The sequence below is a fragment of the Caretta caretta genome, chromosome 28 (assembly GCF_965140235.1).
Source record: "Caretta caretta isolate rCarCar2 chromosome 28, rCarCar1.hap1, whole genome shotgun sequence".
NCBI classification, from domain to species: domain Eukaryota; kingdom Metazoa; phylum Chordata; order Testudines; family Cheloniidae; genus Caretta; species Caretta caretta.
In genome coordinates this window covers 2,135,184-2,155,855 of record NC_134233.1, presented here as the reverse complement: position 1 = coordinate 2,155,855, position 20,672 = coordinate 2,135,184, and the positions used below count along the sequence as shown (strand labels likewise).

At 53.3% G+C, this 20,672-nt stretch overlaps 1 protein-coding gene across 1 annotated transcript; it reads left to right on the top strand.

Annotated features, from left to right (window-relative positions):
- The first annotated feature begins 4,647 nt into the window (after positions 1 to 4,647).
- On the top strand, positions 4,648 to 17,432 carry YBX2 (Y-box binding protein 2). The gene is made up of 10 exons (XM_075123759.1): positions 4,648 to 4,783; positions 6,380 to 6,482; positions 9,471 to 9,504; positions 10,175 to 10,264; positions 10,375 to 10,677; positions 10,888 to 11,000; positions 13,548 to 13,722; positions 15,843 to 16,022; positions 16,702 to 16,794; positions 17,115 to 17,432. Exons 1-9 carry the CDS (start codon positions 4,648 to 4,650, stop codon positions 16,750 to 16,752), a joined length of 1,185 nt encoding a protein of 394 aa, XP_074979860.1. The 3' UTR covers positions 16,753 to 16,794; positions 17,115 to 17,432.
- The last annotated feature ends 3,240 nt before the right edge of the window (positions 17,433 to 20,672 follow it).

Sequence of the window (20,672 nt, the reverse complement as noted above, 5' to 3'; positions counted from 1 at the left end):
TGTGCGGAGCCCCCTGCTGGAGAGGATCTGTGTGTGTGTGTGTGCGCGGAGCCCCCTGCTGGAGAGGATCAGTGTGTGTGTGTGTGTGTGTGTGGAGCCCCCTGCTGGAGAGGATCTGTGTGTGTGTGTGTGTGTGTGTGTGTGTGTGTGCGGAGCCCCCTACTGGAGAGGATCTGTGTGTGTGTGTGTGTGTGTGTGTGTGTGCGGAGCCCCCTGCTGGAGAGGATCTGTGTGAGAGAGACGGAAGGCAGGTGGAAAGGGGCGGCGAAGGGTTTCAAGTCCAGCTGTGCACCCACACAGCAACACAACCTCCTTTGTCAATGATTAAAGGAAGCCGGGCTGGATTTTGATCTGCCTAGATGTTGTGACTTGGCAAAAGGATCAGCGCACCTGCTGCCTGGAGCAAAAGCGAGCGAGCGAGGATTGGGAACAAGCGAGGGCCGTGGCCCTTCCGCTCCCTTTCCAAAACTGTTGTTGCGGGCTGTTAAACAAACAGCTGCCCCGCCCCAGAGGTGGCTGCATCTCAGGGCCGCACAAAAGATCTTTTTACGAACAGCTGCCCCGCCCCAGAGGTGGCTGCATCTCAGGGCCGCACAAAAGATCTTTTTACGAACAGCTGCCCCGCCCCAGAGGCGGCGGCCTCTGGCAGGCCCCCTATATATGCAGCTGTTGTGCCCCAGCCCAGAAGCAGCTGCATTTTAGCACAGGGGGAATTATTAAGATGATTTCGTCTTTACAATACCCGAGCGCCCTGCATTGTGCTGTGCAAACACATGCGAAGATACAGTCTGTCCCTGTGTCCCAAATGGTTAGTAATCTAAAACAGATGAAGAACAATGGGGGGGGGTACAGTAAAAGACCATCTTTGCGGATGGATGAGTGGGTGACAGATGTCACAGGATGAAATCTGTTGGATATAACCTGCAGAGATCCCGCATCTGCTGCTGAGATGCAGCCAGCTCTGGGGGGGGAGACAGCTATTGATACGGGGATCTATGACCAACGCTATGGGGCAGCCAGCTCTGGGGGGGAGATAGCTATTGATAGGGGATCTATCACCCAACGCTGAGGGGCAGCCAGCTCTAGGGGGGAGACAGCTATTGATACGGGATCTATGACCAACGCTGAGATGCAGCCAGCTCTAGGAGGGAGACAGCTATTGATAGGGGATCTATCACCCAACGCTATGGGGCAGCCAGCTCTGGGGCGGAGACAGCTATTGATATGGAATCTATGACCAACGCTATGGGGCAGCCAGCTCTGGGCCGGAGACAGCTATTGATACGGGGATCTATGGCCCAACGCTGAGATGCAGCCAGCTCTAGGGGGGAGACAGCTATTGATACGGGGATCTATGACCAACGCTATGGGGCAGCCAGCTCTGGGGGGGAGATAGCTATTGATATGGAATCTATGACCAATGCTGAGATGCAGCCAGCTCTGGGGCGGAGACAGCTATTGATACGGGGATCTACGACCCAACGCTGAGGGGCAGCCAGCTCTGGGGGGAGACCGCTATTGATAGGGGATCTACGACCCAACGCTGAGATGCAGCCAGCTCTGGGGGGGAGACAGCTATTGATACGGGGATCTATGACCAACGCTATGGGGCAGCCAGCTCTGGGGCGGAGACAGCTATTGATATGGAATCTATGACCAATGCTGAGGGGCAGCCAGCTCTGGGGGGGAGACAGCTATTGATACGGGGATCTATGACCAACGCTGAGATGCAGCCAGCTCTGGGGGGAGACAGCTATTGATACGGGATCTATGACCAACGCTGAGATGCAGCCAGCTCTGGGGCGGAGACAGCTATTGATACGGGGATCTATGACCAATGCTATGGGGCAGCCAGCTCTGGGGGGGAGATAGCTATTGATAGGGGATCTATCACCCAACGCTATGGGGCAGCCAGCTCTGGGGGGGAGATAGCTATTGATAGGGGATCTATCACCCAACGCTGAGGGGCAGCCAGCTCTGGGGCGGAGACAGCTATTGATATGGAATCTATGACCAATGCTGAGGGGCAGCCAGCTCTGGGTCGGAAACAGCTATTGATACGGGGATCTATGGCCCAACGCTGAGGGGCAGCCAGCTCTGGGGGGAGACAGCTATTGATACGGGGATCTATCACCCAACGCTGAGGGGCAGCCAGCTCTGGGGGGAGACAGCTATTGATACGGGGATCTATGACCAATGCTATGGGGCAGCCAGCTCTGGGGGGAGACAGCTATTGATACGGGGATCTATGACCAACGCTATGAGGCAGCCAGCTCTGGGGGGGAGATAGCTATTGATAGGGGATCTATCACCCAACGCTGAGGGGCAGCCAGCTCTGGGGGGGAGACAGCTATTGATACGGGGATCTATGGCCCAACGCTATGAGGCAGCCAGCTCTGGGGGGAGACAGCTATTGATACGGGGATCTATGACCAACGCTATGAGGCAGCCAGCTCTGGGGGGAGACAGCTATTGATACGGGGATCTATGACCCAACGCTGACATGCAGCCAGCTCTGGGGGGAGACAGCTATTGATACGGGGATCTATGACCAACGCTATGGGGCAGCCAGCTCTGGGGGGAGACAGCTATTGATACGGGGATCTATGGCCCAATGCTGAGATGCAGCCAGCTCTGGGGGGGAGACAGCTATTGATAGGGGGATCTATGGCCCAACACTGAGATGCAGCCAGCTCTGGGGGGGAGACAGCTATTGATACGGGGATCTATGGCCCAATGCTGAGGGGCAGCCAGCTCTGTGGTGGGCTGGCTGTTTATACAGGGATACCTTGCCCGGCGCTGAGATGCAGCCACCTCTGGATTGGCACCGCTGTTTATTCAGGCATCACTCACCCGCTGCTGAGATGTCCCCACCTCTAGGGTGGCACAGATATTTATTCAGGGATCCCTCACCCCCTGCTGAGATGCAGCCACTTCTGGGGTGGGGAGCAGCTGCTGTTAACACCTGCCAACACATAAACACACACTTAATTTGAAGCACACAAATAATACCTCTGACACAAGTGTCCAAAGCGAAGCTACGCCGAGCCTCGCATTTGCAAATATCGGCACACTGTGGCCAGCCTGGAGTATCGTTTCATGCCATTGCCACAGAAATGCTGACAACCAAACACAATTACAATGAATACTCGACTATGCACATCAGTGGCGCTGATTAAGGGTCTACCGTGAGCCAGTGACTGGAAGTTGAAGCTAGACAAACTCAGCCTGGAAATAAGATGCAGTTTTTTAATTAAAGCCTTTGCCAAGATCTGTGATGAATTTTCCGGCACGGGCAGTTTGCAAATCAGGACGCCGTCTTGAGAGGTCAAACCAGATGACCATCATTCATAGCAGAACAATACATAGGATAATACATGCAAATAAATGTATGCACTCACCGGGATAAAGCCGGCAATTACATTATATGCAAATGTAATGGACCATACACAAATAGATGCAAAGTCTGCAAATGTATGTTTGTGGAGGGATAACACCGCTGATGAAAATATATGCAAATATATGCTATCTATGCTAATATACGGATGGGGAAGGGCAAGGCAGAAATGGAGCGGGTATGCAATGATTTGGAAACGGTTCCAGGAATATGCTAATACGTGCCCATGGAGGAATGTGACCCAACAATGAAACCATTTGCAAATAAATGCGCGCAGGGGATTAAGCCAATGGGGACTTCTATGCAAATAAATGCAAATACACGCACGTGGACCTAGAGCGAGCAGAAGCATGCGACTAGACGTGATAAAGGAGTGGCACCAAACGTATGCAAATACATGCAAATTTATGCAAAACAGGCAACGTTATGGAAATAGAGGTGAATAGAGCCAGCCATGCAAATAGAGGAATAAGGAATCAGGGCAAAAATATACAACTAGAGGTACAGAGCTCGCAATGCAAATATATGCAAATACAGGCACATAGAGGACCAGATCCCACAGCAAAACTATATGCAAATAATGACCACCCCCCAGGAGGAATGGTATGCACCATGCAAATATATGCAAACATATGCAAATATATGTAAACGGTGCGCCTAGATTATGAAAATATATGTAAGACATGCAAATAGACGATGCAAACATATGTAAATATATGTGAGATATGCAGCTAGAGTGTGCAAACACCTGTCAATATATGCAAATAGACTATGCAAATAGATGTAAAATATGTAAATATATGCACCTGTAGGAACGGGACCTCGACGCAACCAGATGCAAAACACCCAACCAGAGGGCTCGCGAGCCGATTATATGCAAATAGCCTCATCAGTATGCAAATATATGCCGGCCCGAGCCGCGGGGCGCCTCCCCCCACGCCCCGCGCTGGGGCCAGCGTCGCACCCCCTGGCCCCACGTGGGCCGGCAGGCGGCGTGCGCGGCCCGCCGCACAACGGCCGGGGACGAACCCCGCGGGCCAATGGGAGCGCGGGGGTGGGCGAGGCCCAATCGGGGCCGGGCGCGAGGGCGCGGCGCGCGGGCGGGGATAAAAGCCGGGCCGCCGGTTGGGCGGCGCGCGCGCGCGGGGCGGTTGCCGATTGGGCGGCGCGAGGCAGGCGGCAGGGCGGGGCCGGCGGCGCGAGGCGGCGGCGGCGGCGGCGGCTGAGGAGCGGCGGCGGCGGCGGCGGGGATGCTGAGCGAGGCGGAGAGCGGGGCCGGCGCCGGGGAGAGCCCCGCGGGGGAGCCGGCCAAGCCCGGCCCGGGCGGGGCCGCCCCGGGCCCCGCGCCCGCCCCGGCCCGCGGCCAGGCGGCCAAGCGCGTCCTGGGTGAGACGGAGGGGCGGGGCCTCGGCCTCGAGGGCGGGGCGGCTGTTGAGGGGGGCGGGGCCTCGAGGCGGGGGCGGGGCCGGGCGCCTGCGGGAGGTGAGGAGAAGGGGCGGGGCCTTGGGCCGGGCGCGTGCTGAGCCAGGGGCGGGGCCAAGCGTGTCCTTAGGGGCGGGGCTTGGGAGGGGCGGGGCCAAGTGTGTCCTGAGGGAGAAGTGGGGGCCGCTGGGACAGTGGGCAGGGCCAAGTGTGTCCTCGGGGAGAGGAGGGGGCTGGGGTAGTGGGTGGGGCCAAGAGTGCCTAGGGGTGGGGCTTGGGGAGGGGTGGGGCCACACAGGTCCTAAGGGCGGGGCCAAGCACACCCTGAGGCAGAGGAGGGGGCTGGGATAGTGGGTGGGCCCAAGCGTGTCCTGGGGGTGGGGCTTGCTGAGGGGAGGGGCCAAGTGTCTCCTTAGGGGAGCTGGGATAGTGGGCAGGGCCAAGTGTGTCCTGGGGCAAGCTTGGGGTGGGGCCAAGTGTGTACTCAGGGAGAGGAGGGGGCTGGGATAGTGGGTGGGGCCAAGTGCTGTCCAGGGGTGGGGTATTGGGTGGTGCCCTTTGGGTGGGGCCAATTGCTGCCCAAAGGAGGGGAAAGGATGAGGGGGTGTAATAGGGAGGTCAAGTGTGTCCTGGGGGAGGTGGAGCCAAGTGCATCTAAGGGGAGGGTGGGGTCCGGTGGGTGGGGCCAAGCATGTCCTAGGGGGAGTAGGTGGTGTGCATCATTGGTTCTTAAGGGAGGGGTTAAACCAAGCTGGAGCAGCAGGGGGTGGTGTGGAGCCCACTACATTGGGGGCGGGGTTAAACGGATTCCAAATCAGGTGAGGTGGGGCTAAGCAGTTCTTCAGGTGAGTAGAGAGGGTGTGGGTTGTGACGAAATCCATCCTGGGCATGAGGTGGAGGTGGCCTAGCTGAGAGCTGAGGGGAATCTGAAGAGTGGGTTGGAACCCGCGTAGTGGGTGGAACCAAGTGGTGGGGGGGCAGGGGGGAGAGGCCAAAGTTGAGAAAAGGGGCACCTGGGGGTCATGTAAAGGCAAGCTGGGACCTGAAGGTGTTGGAGACAGGTGTCTGAGTGGGGAGGGAGGGAGGGAATTCTAGGGGACTGGGTGAAAATTGAGGGAGCCTGCAGGGCGGGATGGTTGTGTGTGTGTGAGGGTGTGGCTGCGAGAGGGATGGGGGGGCACATTGTTTCCTCTCCATACAGATTATCTTTGAGGGGAGCTGGAAGGGGAATGGTTTGTGGGAGGAAGCTTCTAGCATTAGGGAAGGGGTGGTGGGATCAGGGGGGATGGGTTGTGTGAATGAAGAGGGGAAAGATCGTGGGCTGATCAGTGGTCCTGCCTGGCCTCGTAATCGGAGCCTATGAACTTGGCGGGCCATGGGGCAGGAAGAGATGTGAAGGGGAGGAGGGCGTGGGGTGTGTATTGGGAAGGCTGGCCCTGTTCCGGGGGGAGTAGTGTGGGGCCTCTGCCTTGGGGCTGGAGTGCCCCAGATTTTTAGAGCTTATACAGAGGTGCTTCCCTGCCTGCCCAGTCGGAAGGGCTGCCTGCTGGTGACTGACCTGTAACCTCTCAACTTTCTTCCCTGGGAAACCACCTGCAGCAACCCAGGTGCTGGGCACAGTTAAGTGGTTCAATGTTCGCAACGGCTATGGATTTATTAACAGGTGAGCTCTCCACCCCCCGCTTAGACTGTTGGGACTCGTCAGGGCTGAGGCTGGGGTCCTCACACTCTGGAAGCTGGCAGGGAGAAGACTCTGTGGGTTGGGGATCAGACTTTCTCAAGCAGAGCTGAACTGTGAGAAGTCTCTTTGAATGAGCAACTCACAGAGCTTAGGAGACACCTCGGGAGGTGCTTAGAGGTAAAAACCTCTCACTGTAAGTCCTACTTTGGTGGTCGTCTGACATGCTCCAGAGACACATCCCTCTGCCCTGCCCTGCCCTGCCCTGCCCTGCAAGTTGTGCCTGGAAGCTGGGCAGAAGCGGTGCCCAGTAAGAATTGCTTCCCACCACAGTAAATACCACCTGTCCCCTCTGATGTGTGAACCAATCTTCTGAGGAACAATACTTAATTGGAACTGGGGGTCAGCTGTTTTAAATTAACCTGTGTGTACTGAATAATTAAACTAAAACTGAAATAGACCCAGTTTCAACCAACCAGTGGCCAGACAGCCTCTTGTGGGGAAAAACTAGCCCCTTACATTAACCAGGTGTGTCCCATAGTCTGGACCTTAGAGGCAGGCTGGAGAGTGATTAACTCATTATGCTTTGATTGGTTTCAGAGTAGCAGCTGTGTTAGTCTGTATCTGCAAAAAGAAAAGGAGGACTAGTGGCACCTTAGACTAACCAATTTATTTGAGCATAAGCTTTTGTGAGCTACAGCTCACTTTCACCCCTTTGAAAATCCTCTTTGACCAGGGGGAGTTCTTTTCACAGGCAAGTAAAATGCAGTTATCCTAGAGGGTGGATAAGACATAACTGCTGGGTTAATACATTTTAATGTCTAGCGCTGCCTTTTAAAATGGTCAGCGCTTTGACTTGATTTGAACAGAATTTGTGTTAAGACCCAAAAGGCTTTTAAAAGCATCTTCCACTAGGAATCCAGGTTTTTCATTGTGTTTTTTTCCTAAGTGACTAAAGAATTAATCAAACTGAACTCGCTTCTTTGGTGTCGATGAAAATTTAAGCAATAGGATTAGCACTCAATGTTTAAACAAGTTATCTTGGGAGGGAAAACTCCATGGCTAAAGGCGATGGGCTCTCTGACAGCGCTGAGATCCTAATGCAGTCCTCCACAGAGGTATTCAGCGAAGATGAGCCTTGGTAGCCGCAATGCTATTTCTGCCTTTGCTGACTGTCAGACGTTCCAAAAGGATGCTGGCAGATAACTTGGGAGCTGTGTCTCTTGCACCGAACTGAATGACAACCAGTGTTAGCACCTCATGGAAATACTGGGGGCGGGGCAGTTTCACCTCGTGGCTAATTCTGCTGCTTGAAGAATGGGTTTTCTTCAATTGCTTAAAAGGTCTTGATTTGATCCCTGACCTAAAAAGATTCTGTGTTAACATGCCACAAGTTGCAGTATCACAACTGGGCTAGACCCCTCTCTGACCGTGGCAAATTGCCTTTGTAGACAGATCCTGACGGGCATCAGTATGACCACCCACCCCCCGAGCTGAGGATTTCGGCCTCAGTTTCTGCTGGGGTGTATAATAAGAGGGGTGCGAGGTTTAAGCACTCGGCCAAGTTGTAATTGAGTACTTCTGTCTCTCGTCGCTCTCGTTGCCTGAGACGCAATGCCCTCTGCTGGAGGTTTGGGCTCTCTGAACTCCTGCTGCTGCCAGGATCTGCAGCCCTCAGCCTGGGCAGTTGCCTCAAACTTGCAAGAGCTGTGCCACCCCGTGGCATGACATTTTTCGCAGCCCTGAGCTGGATTGACCTACGTTTTAGGTGTAAACCAGACCTAACAGAGGGACCTAGACAAATTGAAGGATTGGGCCAAAAGAAATCTGATGAGGTTCAATAAGGATAAGTGCAGAGTCCTGCACTTAGGACGGAAGAACCCAATGCACCGCTACAGACTAGGGACCGAATGGCTCTGCAGCAGTTCTGCAGAAAAGGACCTAGGGGTGACAGTGGATGAGAAGCTGGATATGAGTCAGCAGTGTGCCCTTGTTGCCAAGAAGGCCAATGGCATTTTGGGATGTATAAGTAGGGGCATAGCGAGCAGATCGAGGGATGTGATCGTCCCCCTCTATTTGACACTGGTGAGGCCTCATCTGGAGTACTGTGTCCAGTTTGGGGCCCCACACTACAGGAAGGATGTGGATAAATTGGAGAGAGTCCAGTGAAGGGCAACAAAAATGATTAGGAGTCTGGAACACATGACTTATGAGGACAGGCTGGGGGAACTGGGATTGTTTAGTTTGCAGAAGAGAAGAATGAGGGGGGATTTCATAGCTGCTTTCAACTGCCTGAGAGGTGGTTCCAGAGAGGATGGTTCTAGACTGTTCTCAGTGGTAGAAGAGGACAAGACAAGGAGTAATGGTCTCAAGTTGCAGTGGGGGAGGTTTAGGTTGGATATTAGGAAAAACTTTTTCACTAGGAGGGTGGTGAAACACTGGAATGCGTTACCTAGGGAGGTGGTAGAATCTCCTTCCTTAGAAGTTTTTAAGGTCAGGCTTGACAAAGCCCTGGCTGGGATGATTTAGTTGGGGATTGGTCCTGCTTTGAGCAGGGGGTTGGACTAGATGACCTCCTGAGGTCCCTTCCAACCCTGATATTCTATGATTCTAAGAGATTGAGACCTTTTAAGGATCCATCGTGGTGCTGTCTCGGCCTTACTGCTAAAGACCCAAGGCTGCACCTGGGAACACTGGAGGCTTTGACAGATGCTGTCTAATACTGTAAATTCACACCCAATCTGTTCCCTGCTCTAAAGTGCTGAAGCAAGGCACTAGGAGAGTATGGGGATAGGAAGAGGAGGGCGGAGCGGGGGAAGCCTGGCAGCTGAAATCTTAAAGCACAGGGATGGTGGGCATTAAACGAGGGAGAGGCAGGATTATGCAGGGCCTTGTCTGGTGATTTGTGTATGGGCCACGTCGCCGTGCCAGGCATGGAGCCGTGATCCCTCAGAACTCTCTCCATCCCTGCAGGAATGACACCAAGGAGGATGTGTTTGTGCACCAGGTAAGACCTTGGTCAGTTTCAGTAAGTGGTTCTCATAAGTTTCAGGAATTGTTTGGCATCTGGCATGCCAGACATCTACCAGGCCTTCCCCATGCCCTCTGCTGAGCACAGCTGTCTCCCAGGCTCTCATTCTGTTCCTGGGCATGCTCTTTGAGAAGCAGCATTTGCCGGTAGCACATGGGGATAATGGGGCTCCACCTTTCCGATCAGAGGTGAGGAGTAAATAATAACCCCTGAGCGGCTTGTGAGCCTGTGGATCTCTGAGATAGCTGGTACCCAGCAGCTGCAATTCTGCCCTGCCAGGGTTGAGGGAGTTCGGGGCGAGGGGGCGGAACTGGGGTAGTGCCCTTGGTTTCCAGGTGGGCAATGACCCTTTTGGCCACTCAGTTTTGGCGGGACTTGATCCAGTTTCTAGCACCATGGGGCAAGCAACAGCTTGGCCCTGACTCTGAGCGTGGAGAGGCCCAGCACGCAGGTGGCCCCCTTGTTCCTGGATTGGGTTGCCCTCCACTTGAAGAGCTGAGGTGGGAGGAGCAGTTGCTTCTCATCTGCCTCAGGGACCATGGGATGTAGCTTCAAACTCAAAATCTCCTGGGGCAAGCTGACACCTCCTCCCCGCACACACACACACCCCCACCTAGCCCCATCTCGTCTCTCCTGCTGCCCCCAGACAGCCATCAAGAGGAACAACCCTCGGAAGTTCCTGCGCAGCGTCGGTGACGGGGAGACAGTGGAGTTCGATGTTGTGGAAGGAGAGAAGGTGAGGCGGAGCACAGGGAGGCCAGGCCGATGCCAGCTCCCCTGCATGCAAGGATTGGGGCAGGGGTCTGTTTCCCCTTCTCAGGGCTTGTCTCCTCACATCTGCTGCAGGGCGCCGAGGCGGCCAATGTCACCGGCCCGGGTGGCGTGCCGGTGAAAGGCAGCCGCTACGCCCCCAACCGCCGGCGCTTCCGCAGATTCATCCCCAGGCCCCGGCAGGCCCAGCTGCCACCGCAGGATGCCACCAGAGTGGAAGGGGCTGCTGAGCCGGTCAGCGAGGGGGAGAGAGCTGATGATACCATGCAGCAGCAGCAGCAGCAGCCCCGCAGGAGGCGTCCTCCGCCGTTCTTCTTCCGCCGGAGATTCGTGCGTGGGCCCCGGCCTCCGATCCAGCAGCAAGCCCAGCTGGCCCAGGTGAGGCCTGGGCATGGTAAGGGGGAATTGGCCTGGTCTCTGCTAGCTGATCCCAGGCCCTGTGGGATAGTATTTGGGCCTGTAAGATGGCAGAGTTCATGTTGGGGTTCCTGGACACCAGCACAGTTCATCTACCTTCTTAGAGGCTGATCTAGTGTAGAGGAGAGCTAGTGTCACAAGATCATGTGATCAGAGTTGTGTTTGCCATAGGGCACGGAAGGCGCAGAACCTAAAGATGCCACCCAGCCAGAGGGAGACCAGCAACCGCCAGTCCAGGCTGGGGAGAGAGCACCAGCCCCTCGCTTCCGGCCCAGATACCGCAGGTAAGTGTGCAGACGCCAGCTTCTTCTGGCTAGTGGGATGTCCCCCGCAGGGCAGGAGTGTGGATGGGAGAGATTGCCTTGGTGCTGAATGCATGGAGGGCTCCCTCACTGGCTTGCTGTGCAGTTGGTCCCTTCCCCACTGTGGTGGCACTGGAAGCTGCCTGTGACCTGATTTTGTTCTGAGGTCTCAACTGGGCCAGTCTCCCATCCGGCTCTAAAACAGGCCTGTGCAATCCGTCTGCCTCCTAAATTAAGGGTGGGGGTTGTCAAAGGTGGGACTTGAACACCCTGTTTCCGCTGGGGGTTAAGGATCAAAATCTCACCCTGAATCTCTGCCCCAGTGAGGACACTGAAGCCTTTCTTTGTGGGGCCACCGTAAACACAGGAGTAGCATTATTGCTGGCCTGAGATACGGGAGCGGAAAAGCCTGGCTTAAGTAAGTGTGTGTGTTCGGGTCAGAAACTGTGTATACCTCGAAGGGAGCCATTCTATGCTGCCTCCCAGTGTTCCCTTCAAACGCTGGCAAACCAGTTACTGTCCACTTCCACGCTCTCCTAGCAGGAGATCCTCCTAGAAGAGTTCATCAAAGCTTGATTCCTGCCTTCGTGCAGCTGAAAGCAGCAAGGCCTGCCCTGAGGCTGGCTCAGGAGAAAAGCGGCTTAGAATATCAATGGATGGGATGGAAAGTGGTAACAGGAAATTGTCCAGCCTGCCAGGGCTAGAGTGGGAGTAGCAGATGAGTATCCGCAAGCTTTCCAAGCAGTGATCTGGGACCAGCTATCTGAAAGCTGGATCTCCCATCGTGCGTGTAGCTGCTGTTTGAACTCTGGGAACTGAGGTTTGCCCTGATGCACCAAAACTGTCTCTTGGAAGCTGTGGGTTAAATTTGGCTCTTCATAATGGAAGGTGGGCCAGATATCTCCCCCTTTTTCAGGGAGTAATAGCCAAAGCTGCACTGGAAAAGAAAGAGACCTCTAATCTGTTGGAAGTAATTCCTGTGAGTGCCCTCCCCCACTAATCGCAAGACCAGTCATTGGCCTAGCCATGGAGGCATCAATACCAGTGTAACTGGTGTGGGATCTTAATGCCAGAGCAGAACGTACCCTACTGGTTGTATCTGAGTGCCTTCTAGGGAATAGGGGTTTCCCAACAGCACTAGGCCTTTGTCTTCACTGCGGATAAGATCCTAGCACTGGCAGTCTTCACATTGATGTAGCTTTTGGGGAGTTGCCTTGTTTAGCACCACACCCTACCTGTGTAGGGCTTCTACTAGGATATACATTTTGATTGGGGTGTGACTTTGCTCTAAAGGTGCCTAGACTTGCCTAGCTTACTCCCCTATACACTGGTATAGCTATTCCCAGAGGGAAGTACCTTTATACCAATATAACTGCATCCAGACTAGGAGGGTTGTACTACTTTGTTATAGTTAGTGGCACAACTTGTGTCAACAAGGCCTGAGACTAGGCACCCTGCCAGTTAACCCCCCTAGATTGTGTGGGTGGCTGAAACCTTAGGTCTAGATGAGCAGTGTGTGAACTGAATGAATTCCAGGTGGCTGAGACTTGCTCGAATCAGGATAAGAACTGGTCAGAAAATGACTCCACTGAACATTTGGTATCTTCAGTGAGGGGAAAACCAAAATGTTTCAATTCTGAAATGCTGCCATGGTGCATCATGAGAACTGTAGTTTTGGTGCCTCACACACCTGTTCTGGTCAGACTACAACTCCCATGATGCACCCTGGTCATGTCTGTGAGGCAAGGCAATGCATCATGGGAGATGGACTTCAGTCAGGGAGCCCAGACCATAGGGAATTGGGAGCGTGAGGCACCCAAACAACTCCCATGATGCAACATGGTCTTGCTTCTTGCTGAGGCAAGACAATGCAGCATGGAAGATGGAGTTCAATCAAGAGGCCTGGACCATCTCTTCTCCCATGATGCATTGCCTCACCAAGAAGCGAGACCATGGCACATCATGGGAGTTGTAGTTTGGGAGCCTCATGCTCCTGTTCAGATTACAATACCCGTGACGCACCATGGTCTTGCTTTTTGAAAAGGCAGCGCATTATGGGAGATGCAGTTCAGCCAAGGAGTCAGACCATAGAGGGGAATGGACACATGAGGCAGCCAAACTACAATTCCCACGAGGTACAGCAGTGACATTTCAGAATTGAGATATTATGGAACTGGAAACTCTTTGGCTTCTGAGAGTCATTTTCCAGGGAAACTTATCCCTTTTTTGTCATACCTTCGTTTAATCAAAACCACATTTTCCATCAGCAGTTTCAATGAGAAATTTTCAGCCAGGACACCTGGGTTCTGTTCCCAGCTCTGGGCAAGCTGCTGCTCCACGGAGACAATGGAAGTCTGGCTAATTCAGAAGGTTTAGGCTGCCCGTCACACTTTCACATTCCCGGCATGGAGTAGTGGTGTTAGTAAAAGGTTCTCTGGGAGCCTGATCAAACCAGGTTAGACTTCCTGGCCCTACAGAGGCCTGCTTGTAACCTTCTTCCGTCCCCCGTCTCCCCCACACCCGATCCAGACCCTTCCGCCCCCGCCCACCACAACAACCCACCACTGAAGGAGGCGACGGTGAGACCAAAGTGGTGCCAGCCCCAGCAGATGGCATCCGTCCCGAACCCCAGCGCCAGCGTAACCGGCCCTTCTTCCAGCGCAGACGGCAGCAAACTGCTGGCACCCGGCCGGCAGCGGCAGAGGTGAGAGCTGGGGTGGGCAATTCCCTGGTGGCTGGCGCTCTGTTCCTAAAGCTGTGGCCACTTGACTCCTTTCTCAGACAGGCTCACGGCAACTGATGGGTGGGGGTGTGTGCCATGTGGGGGAGTAGTGGGTTGAGTGGCCCTGCAGTGCATTTTGGGATAGCCATTAGAGGAGGCAGTAAACCAGGGGGGCCCAGAACTTATCCCACAGATTTTAGTTGCTCAGCGGTTCTCTCTCAACTGCTGTAAGCTGTAATGGAAGTTCTCCATGTATCTGGGGTAGGGGGCCTATAACCCTAAGCTTAATGGGAATGAGCTGTTTGGGAGTTTTTCTGAGAGGGATGATTTCCCAATGGTTAGGACACCATCCTGAGACTTGGAAGACCTAAGTTCAAGTCCTACTGTGCTCAACTTTGTGTGACCTTGAGCATGTCGCTTAGCTTCTCTGTGTCCGTTTCCCTAATGGAGATTGTAGCTCTGGCCTGACCTCATGGGGTGGAGTTTCCTCTCGCACCTTTAAAATAGTGAAGCACTTAAATGCCCCCCATATCCGTAAGCCAGAGAAGTATACGAGATAGATGAAGGACCTAGTGATGTTTGAACCCCCAGTGTTAAAATGCAAAGGCTTAGATCCCGGCTCTTTGCGCTAACGGCTGTCTTAAACGTGGGTATTTTAGTGTAGCCAATAAGACTGGCACTAAACCGGCCCCTCCCACAGTGTCAGACGTGGCTCAGGGTTTCTGGCGGTCCAGGGCACTCGGGACTCTGGTTTGGGGAAGGATGGGGGGTGGAAAGGGGAAAATTCTGACCTCCCTGCAGCCGCAGAATGCTGCCCAGCAACTTCTGCGTCAAGCCCAATAACTTCCGCTTGAGCTAGAGCAGATCTGAGGTCCGTGATTGAAAGACTCCAGTGATGGAGAATCGTCCACGCCCTTCTCATGCACTAAGCCGCAATGGCTTTACAGCCCTGGCAGGACAATGCTGCAATGCAAATGAAGGGAACAGGCTGCCAGAGACTTTCCAGTAGTCTGCAGCCCCCACCCGTTGGGCTGTGACTTTATCAGATCAAGGAAGTGAACACAAGGTTGGGCCTGTGCTCCTGCGTTGGCCCTGTGTTTCAGGGCGCAGCATGGGTGACTCGGTAGGTGGGGCTCTCCCCTGAGTCAGCGCTGACAACGCCCTAGCTCAGGGCGCTCTGAAGCACCTGCTTTCACCTGACTTAAATTTCTAAGGCCGGAAGGGATCATCTTTCTGACTTGGTATATCGATCACAAGTCATTAAACTTCAACCTGTACTGAGCCTAGTAACTTGGGCTGGACTACAGCGTCTCCCAGAAAGGCCAGCACGTCAGGATCTGAAGCCGCTGAGAGACAGAGAATGCTGCATTTCCCTTTGGGAGTTGGATTCAGTAGCTACTTCCCCACACTGGATGCTTTATTTTCCATAGCAATTTTGTCTGGCTTTAATGTCCAGCCCCTTAGTACCTGGCACTTTCTCCCCAAGCAAGTAGCACGTCCCTAATCAAGTCATCTCTTGATAGCACTGTGACAAAATTAAAGTCGACCTAACTTACATCCTCATAAAGCCTCTGCAGTAATTACGTTGCTCGTGCGGGCCTAAGCTTTGCCCCTCATGTTGGGGCATGTCCTCCGCAGGGGAGCTTGTATCAATTTCTCCTGGCAATGTGTTCCGCATCGACTTAACTACGTCGGCCTTAACTAGACACCGCTCGTGGAGGTGGAGTTATGTTGGCTGGAGAAATATTAGAGGTTTCAGAGTAGCAGCCGTGTTGGTCTGTATTCGCAAAATGAAAAGGAGGACTTGTGGCACCTTTGAGACTAACAAATTTGTTTGAGCAGAAGCTTTCGTGAGGTGAGCTGCCTTGTGTTGACCTAACTCTGTAGCTGACGATTACACCCCACAGAACAGCAGGGGGCGCTAGCCCCATGTTCCAACCAGAGCAGTTACATTCTGCCTCCCTGAACTCCCAGGTCAGTTTCACATGGCACAGCAGCAGCTGGTCTTGGCTGGCTCAGGGAGGCCTACTGGCAGCAAGGTGCTGTCCAGACAAGAAGCACTCTTCTCGTGAATGAAATGCCATATGATCTCTCCACCCTAGCCCACGGTTACCGCCTCCAAAGACCAGCCTGCTCTGAGCTCCCCCGCTGGTGGGGACACCCCTGCTGCCAGCACCCCAGCCACCACTCAGGAACCAGCAGTGGAAGCCAGCAAACCTGCTGCCCCTGCTCCAGAGGGTCCCTCCCAGCCACTGCCTGAGATCCAGCGGCAGCTTGTGGATGTAAGCGCCCGGGACTGGGGAGTATAACCTGGTGCCACAGTGTGGCAAAATCTAGTGGTGCCATGCGGCAGCTCTACAGAAACAAGTTCATTCTTGTGGGGCATTCTGATGGCTCCCCTCTCTCTCTCTGGGAGCAGCTCCTGGCAGTTGGCACTTCCTGGATCCACCTGACATGTGTGTACAGCGGGCGTGGTGCCCCCTGGCTGTAGGGTGTGGTTGGAGGTAGAAGAATGAGAGGAGAGCGCTAGTCAGGACTTGCAAATCAGGTTTCACCTAGTGCCAACCATCCTGGCACAGTGCCCCTAGGGAATGGCGTGCCCCATGAGTAATTAGCCAGAGTCTGCAATGTTAAGACAGGAGATCATGGCTGGGTGGTGGCACCCCTCCTGCTGGCCCACAGCCCCTCTAAAGTACCCTAGGCAGCCACCAGCAGATGGCAGCTTATCCTTGAGCCTCCTGCAGTAGGCTCACATTGCCATGGGGTGGGCTCTGGACCATCAAACGTGGCACCATAGTGGGCAATCTGGCCTCCTGTGTGCCCTGAAATCAGCTCCTTGCCTGCGGTGCTGGAGCTTTTTCTCCCTGTCCCCACCCCAATGCCAGCAGCAGCTCATTGGCCACCCCCCGGAAGCAGGAAGGCCTGGCAGGGTAATCACTAACCTGGGGTCTCTCTCTCCAGACTTCGACGCCCGAGCCCAGGGGGGACCCCGCTCCAGCCCTGCTGGTATAATGACCCTGCACACAGTGAGGGGATGCAGAGATCTGCCAGCTGGTAAGGACTTGGCGAGGTAGGGGACGGTGTTGTGTGCCAATGGCTTGATCCAGAAAGACTGGCATGACAGGGTGAGCAGATCTCTTCTGTTAGCTAATGATCCAGCCCTTGTCACTTGGTGGCCAGCTGGTAGCTCAGCCAACCTGTAGATCTGATCAGGTACAGATTTGGGTTGACCACTAGTGTATCCGATCTGGCCTCACCCCATCACAGAGTGAAACATACCTTAAGTTTGGCTCATTCTTCAACTGAGTGTTGGGGTCTTTTCCCCCATAGGGGCTTCGGTTTCAGAGTCTGACCACCTTTCCTCTCTCCTGTAGGTGTCCATCTTGCCCGTATCCCCAAGTTACCTCATACTGCACAGAGACCCCAAACTCCACCTGGTCCCCCCTCTCTTCGCTGCTGATCGAAGCCAAGAATGTGAACCCCGAGGGGGGACAGAACACACAATCTTTAAGTTTAAAAAAAAAAGACTTTTTGAGGGGCTAGTCTCCCCCCTCCCACAGCTTCCTCAGTTCAAAGGGAAACTGGCTGTTGAAACTTGAGTTAATTCCCTCCCTTCCCCCCTGATTTTTTTGAAGAGCACTTTTTGCGAACGTTGTGTGCAGTTTGGGTGTCAGTAAAGAAATTTGCACAGACTCCTGATGTTGCCGGGTCTTTCCTGCCCTGCTAAGGGGGCAAATGAGCTGCGTTTGTCACAGCCGCGGGTCCCCCTCTTGCTTTCCTGGTCTGTGGATTGAGGTGGGACTCCTGGGTTCATCCCTGGCTCTGGGAGGAGTCTCTCTAGGCTGAAGATTGGGGCCTAGGGGCTTAGCAGGTGGCCTGGCTGTCTTACTAGCTGATCTTTTGCAAGTTCCAGGTGGCCATAACATTCCTCTGCAATTGGAAGTGCTGTGAGCCTTACACACACATTCACACCCAAGTGCTGAGCACCCAGAATGTCTGTTGACCAGTTGCGGGTGCTCATCATCTTTCACATGTCTTCAGTTTGGCCTGTGATTATGGATGCCTTTCTCCAAATATTGGCCTCCATGTCTCTGTGCCTCAGTTTCCCCACCTGTGTCAAGCTAACTCTCCCTCTCAAGGTGCTCTGATACCCCCTACAAACTGCTGGAGAGCAGCATGTGTTCGAGCATCCAAAGGAACCCTGTATCCTCCTTCTGTGGATGGTAAGAGGTCCCCCACTGTCTGGCCAGCATGCTGTGTACCCCTAATGTGGGGAGGGGGTACCACTTTTCCCTGAGCTCTCAGGGGTCTAACTTAATCTTAATCACAGTAGACAGTCCTGATACAAACTGTCTTCTCACAGGGGTCACCAGGACTCCTAATAGCTCCCAGGCCAGGCTGGGTTTGAACTGGCAACCTAAACAGGAGGTGGTCTCAGACTTAAGACCCCTACTTGACCCATTTAAACAAGCTGATCTCTGGTGATGCAGGGCGGTCGCAGACAGCATGGTTTTTAATAGCACGGAGCAATTTTCATGACAAAAGTCTTGCTTGAAAAGACAGCTCAGTCCTTGTTTGGGTGAGCGAGATTCAGCAAGAGACACCACTTGGGCAGGCGTCCAGGCAGGCATCTGCCAATGTGATACACAAGCCAAGAGAAATTCTCATGCTCCGACACAGGGCCTAGAGTTGAATCTAATGCTTGTGCAGCCTAGTGCCTTTTCACGTTGATTTCTCACTGAAATACAGATGAGACTTAATTAAAGCTGATGAGAAAGTTTTCCCATCCCTCTAAGTTCAGAAACTTTTATCACCCTAAATCAGATTGTTCCCCCATCTCAAATTTTCAGTCTCTTCCCTCCCCATGTGATGAGCTTAAATTTCAAAATACTGTAGATTCCCCAATTTTACAAACTAACGGGTGATTGTGGCCTTGAGCAACGTTAATAAAATTAATATCTCAAATGCCAGCGTCTGTACAATACACAAATTGCAATACCAGGCCATGCATTGCTGCTTTCTGGTCCCTCAAATCACTGGAAAGCAGTTTCCAAGCCATCCAATTCTAGTGGAGAGGTCTACTTGAATTAGTGACTGTTTCTGGTGGGCGAAAGGCCTGGGGTAACTGCTTGTCCATAACAATGGTGTTGAAAAGATGCTGGTTTCAAGGGACTTAGATCCTTGATTTGATCATTTCAGAAACGTCTCTACCAAGCATTTTGACAAGGGCCGGCCTTGTCCTTTTATTTTCAAAGGGAGGCAATTTTGCCAAACCCAGCCCTGGTTCATGAACAGTCTTGTCAGATATTTGGTGCAATTCCTACCCTGCTTTGTCTTAATACATGTAGGCAGCAGACACAATGAGCAGTGTGCAAATTTCAGCCACCATGCAGTTCTGATCCTATTGCCCACAAGTTTTACCGGCCACGCTAAACGGGTCTTGTTAGGCCAGTGCAAACCCCCTACAGTGGATGCATTCCTTCTGAGACGCGTGGGAGGAGTCAGTGCCCCCATAATAAAAATTAAAGCCAGGACAGATTTGCAGCCTGGTCTAAACTAAGTTTTACAAGTAAAACTGACTCTCTTGGCCCATCTTTGTGCATATCCACCCTCTGTTGTCCTGGTGCTAGTTGACAACCGCCTCCCCAGTGACGCAGGTCCTATTACTGGTGGAAAAATGCCAAAGTGCATGTGGGTATACTGTGTTAGCTGGACTGCTAAAAATAGGCATTCAGGCATGGTCCTTCAATGTCTCGGTCTGCATGACTTCAACACTTCTGCCCAGAGGTCACACTGACTGGAAACCCAGCCTTGGTTAAAATCATCGGTGGGTGTTTAACGAGTTTTAATTAAGCTGGTAGCGTGCCACTGTAAATGAAAGGTGGTGAGCAAGTGTTCTCCTTGGCCGCTGAGGGCAGAACAAGGAGAAAGAGACTTAGTTAGCAAGTGAAAAACTTTCTAACTCCAAGCACAGCTGAGGTGTGGAGCAGGGTACCCCAAGAGGAGACTGGGGTCGGGACAGCTGGATAATATCCCGGATGAACTAAGTTAAACCTTTTTGAATTAGGGTTAATACCTCTGGGTCACATTGTGGTAGAAATGCTACTGTTTCTATGCTAGGGTGAGATTGCGTAGATCCGCTTTAGCAGGAAAAGCAGATCTGTCTCAAGTGGATTTCTAAGGAAGTACGTGCAAATTCTTCCCACCACACCCGACCTTTCGAAGCTATGTCCTGGGGAGGAACACCTAAGAGTTCAGTCCACTAACTACCTGCTGTGGGAAACTCTGGCTCAGAGACCCCCGATCAGTGTAAAAAGGTGGATTAAACGAGTTTGAATGCTCCTTTCTTCCAACAGTTGGTGTTGATCCAATAAATGATATCACCCATTGTGGCTCTCAAGCATAGGCTAGGCCTTAGTAAAGTTTGCTGGGTTTCCTTTTAGGATTGCCTAGGTATTGGATGCTGTCTACTACAGGTAGCGCAGGGTTGTTGTTGTGACGAAGTGGGAATATTCTTCGTGTTCTCTCTGAATACTGGGTGGGTGCCTCAGTTTCCCCTATGCAGTTCTTACGTATCTAGGTGGCGGGACAGGGGTGCGTGATTGTTGCAGAGCCCTAGAGGGGAGGGGTGAGGCACTCTGCACAGAGAATGGCTGACCTCCTGGCAACTGGTGGCCTGGGCCCCTCCCCGGCAAAGTGCCAAGTGAAAGTGTTGGAGAACAAAGAGATCAGGTGGCCTCCTGGCCAGGGAAGAGACAAAGGCCAGAGGAGGGGCTGGAGGGAGTTTCAGTTTGAAACTGGCTGGGAAAATGGAGGGAGGCCCAGACCGGGGTCTGGGCTCCCTACCCCCCCAAGATGGACCTGACTGACAGGTCCTTGCTGAAGGGTCCTACAAGCTCTGTTTTGGCCTGTATTCCTATCATCTAATAAAT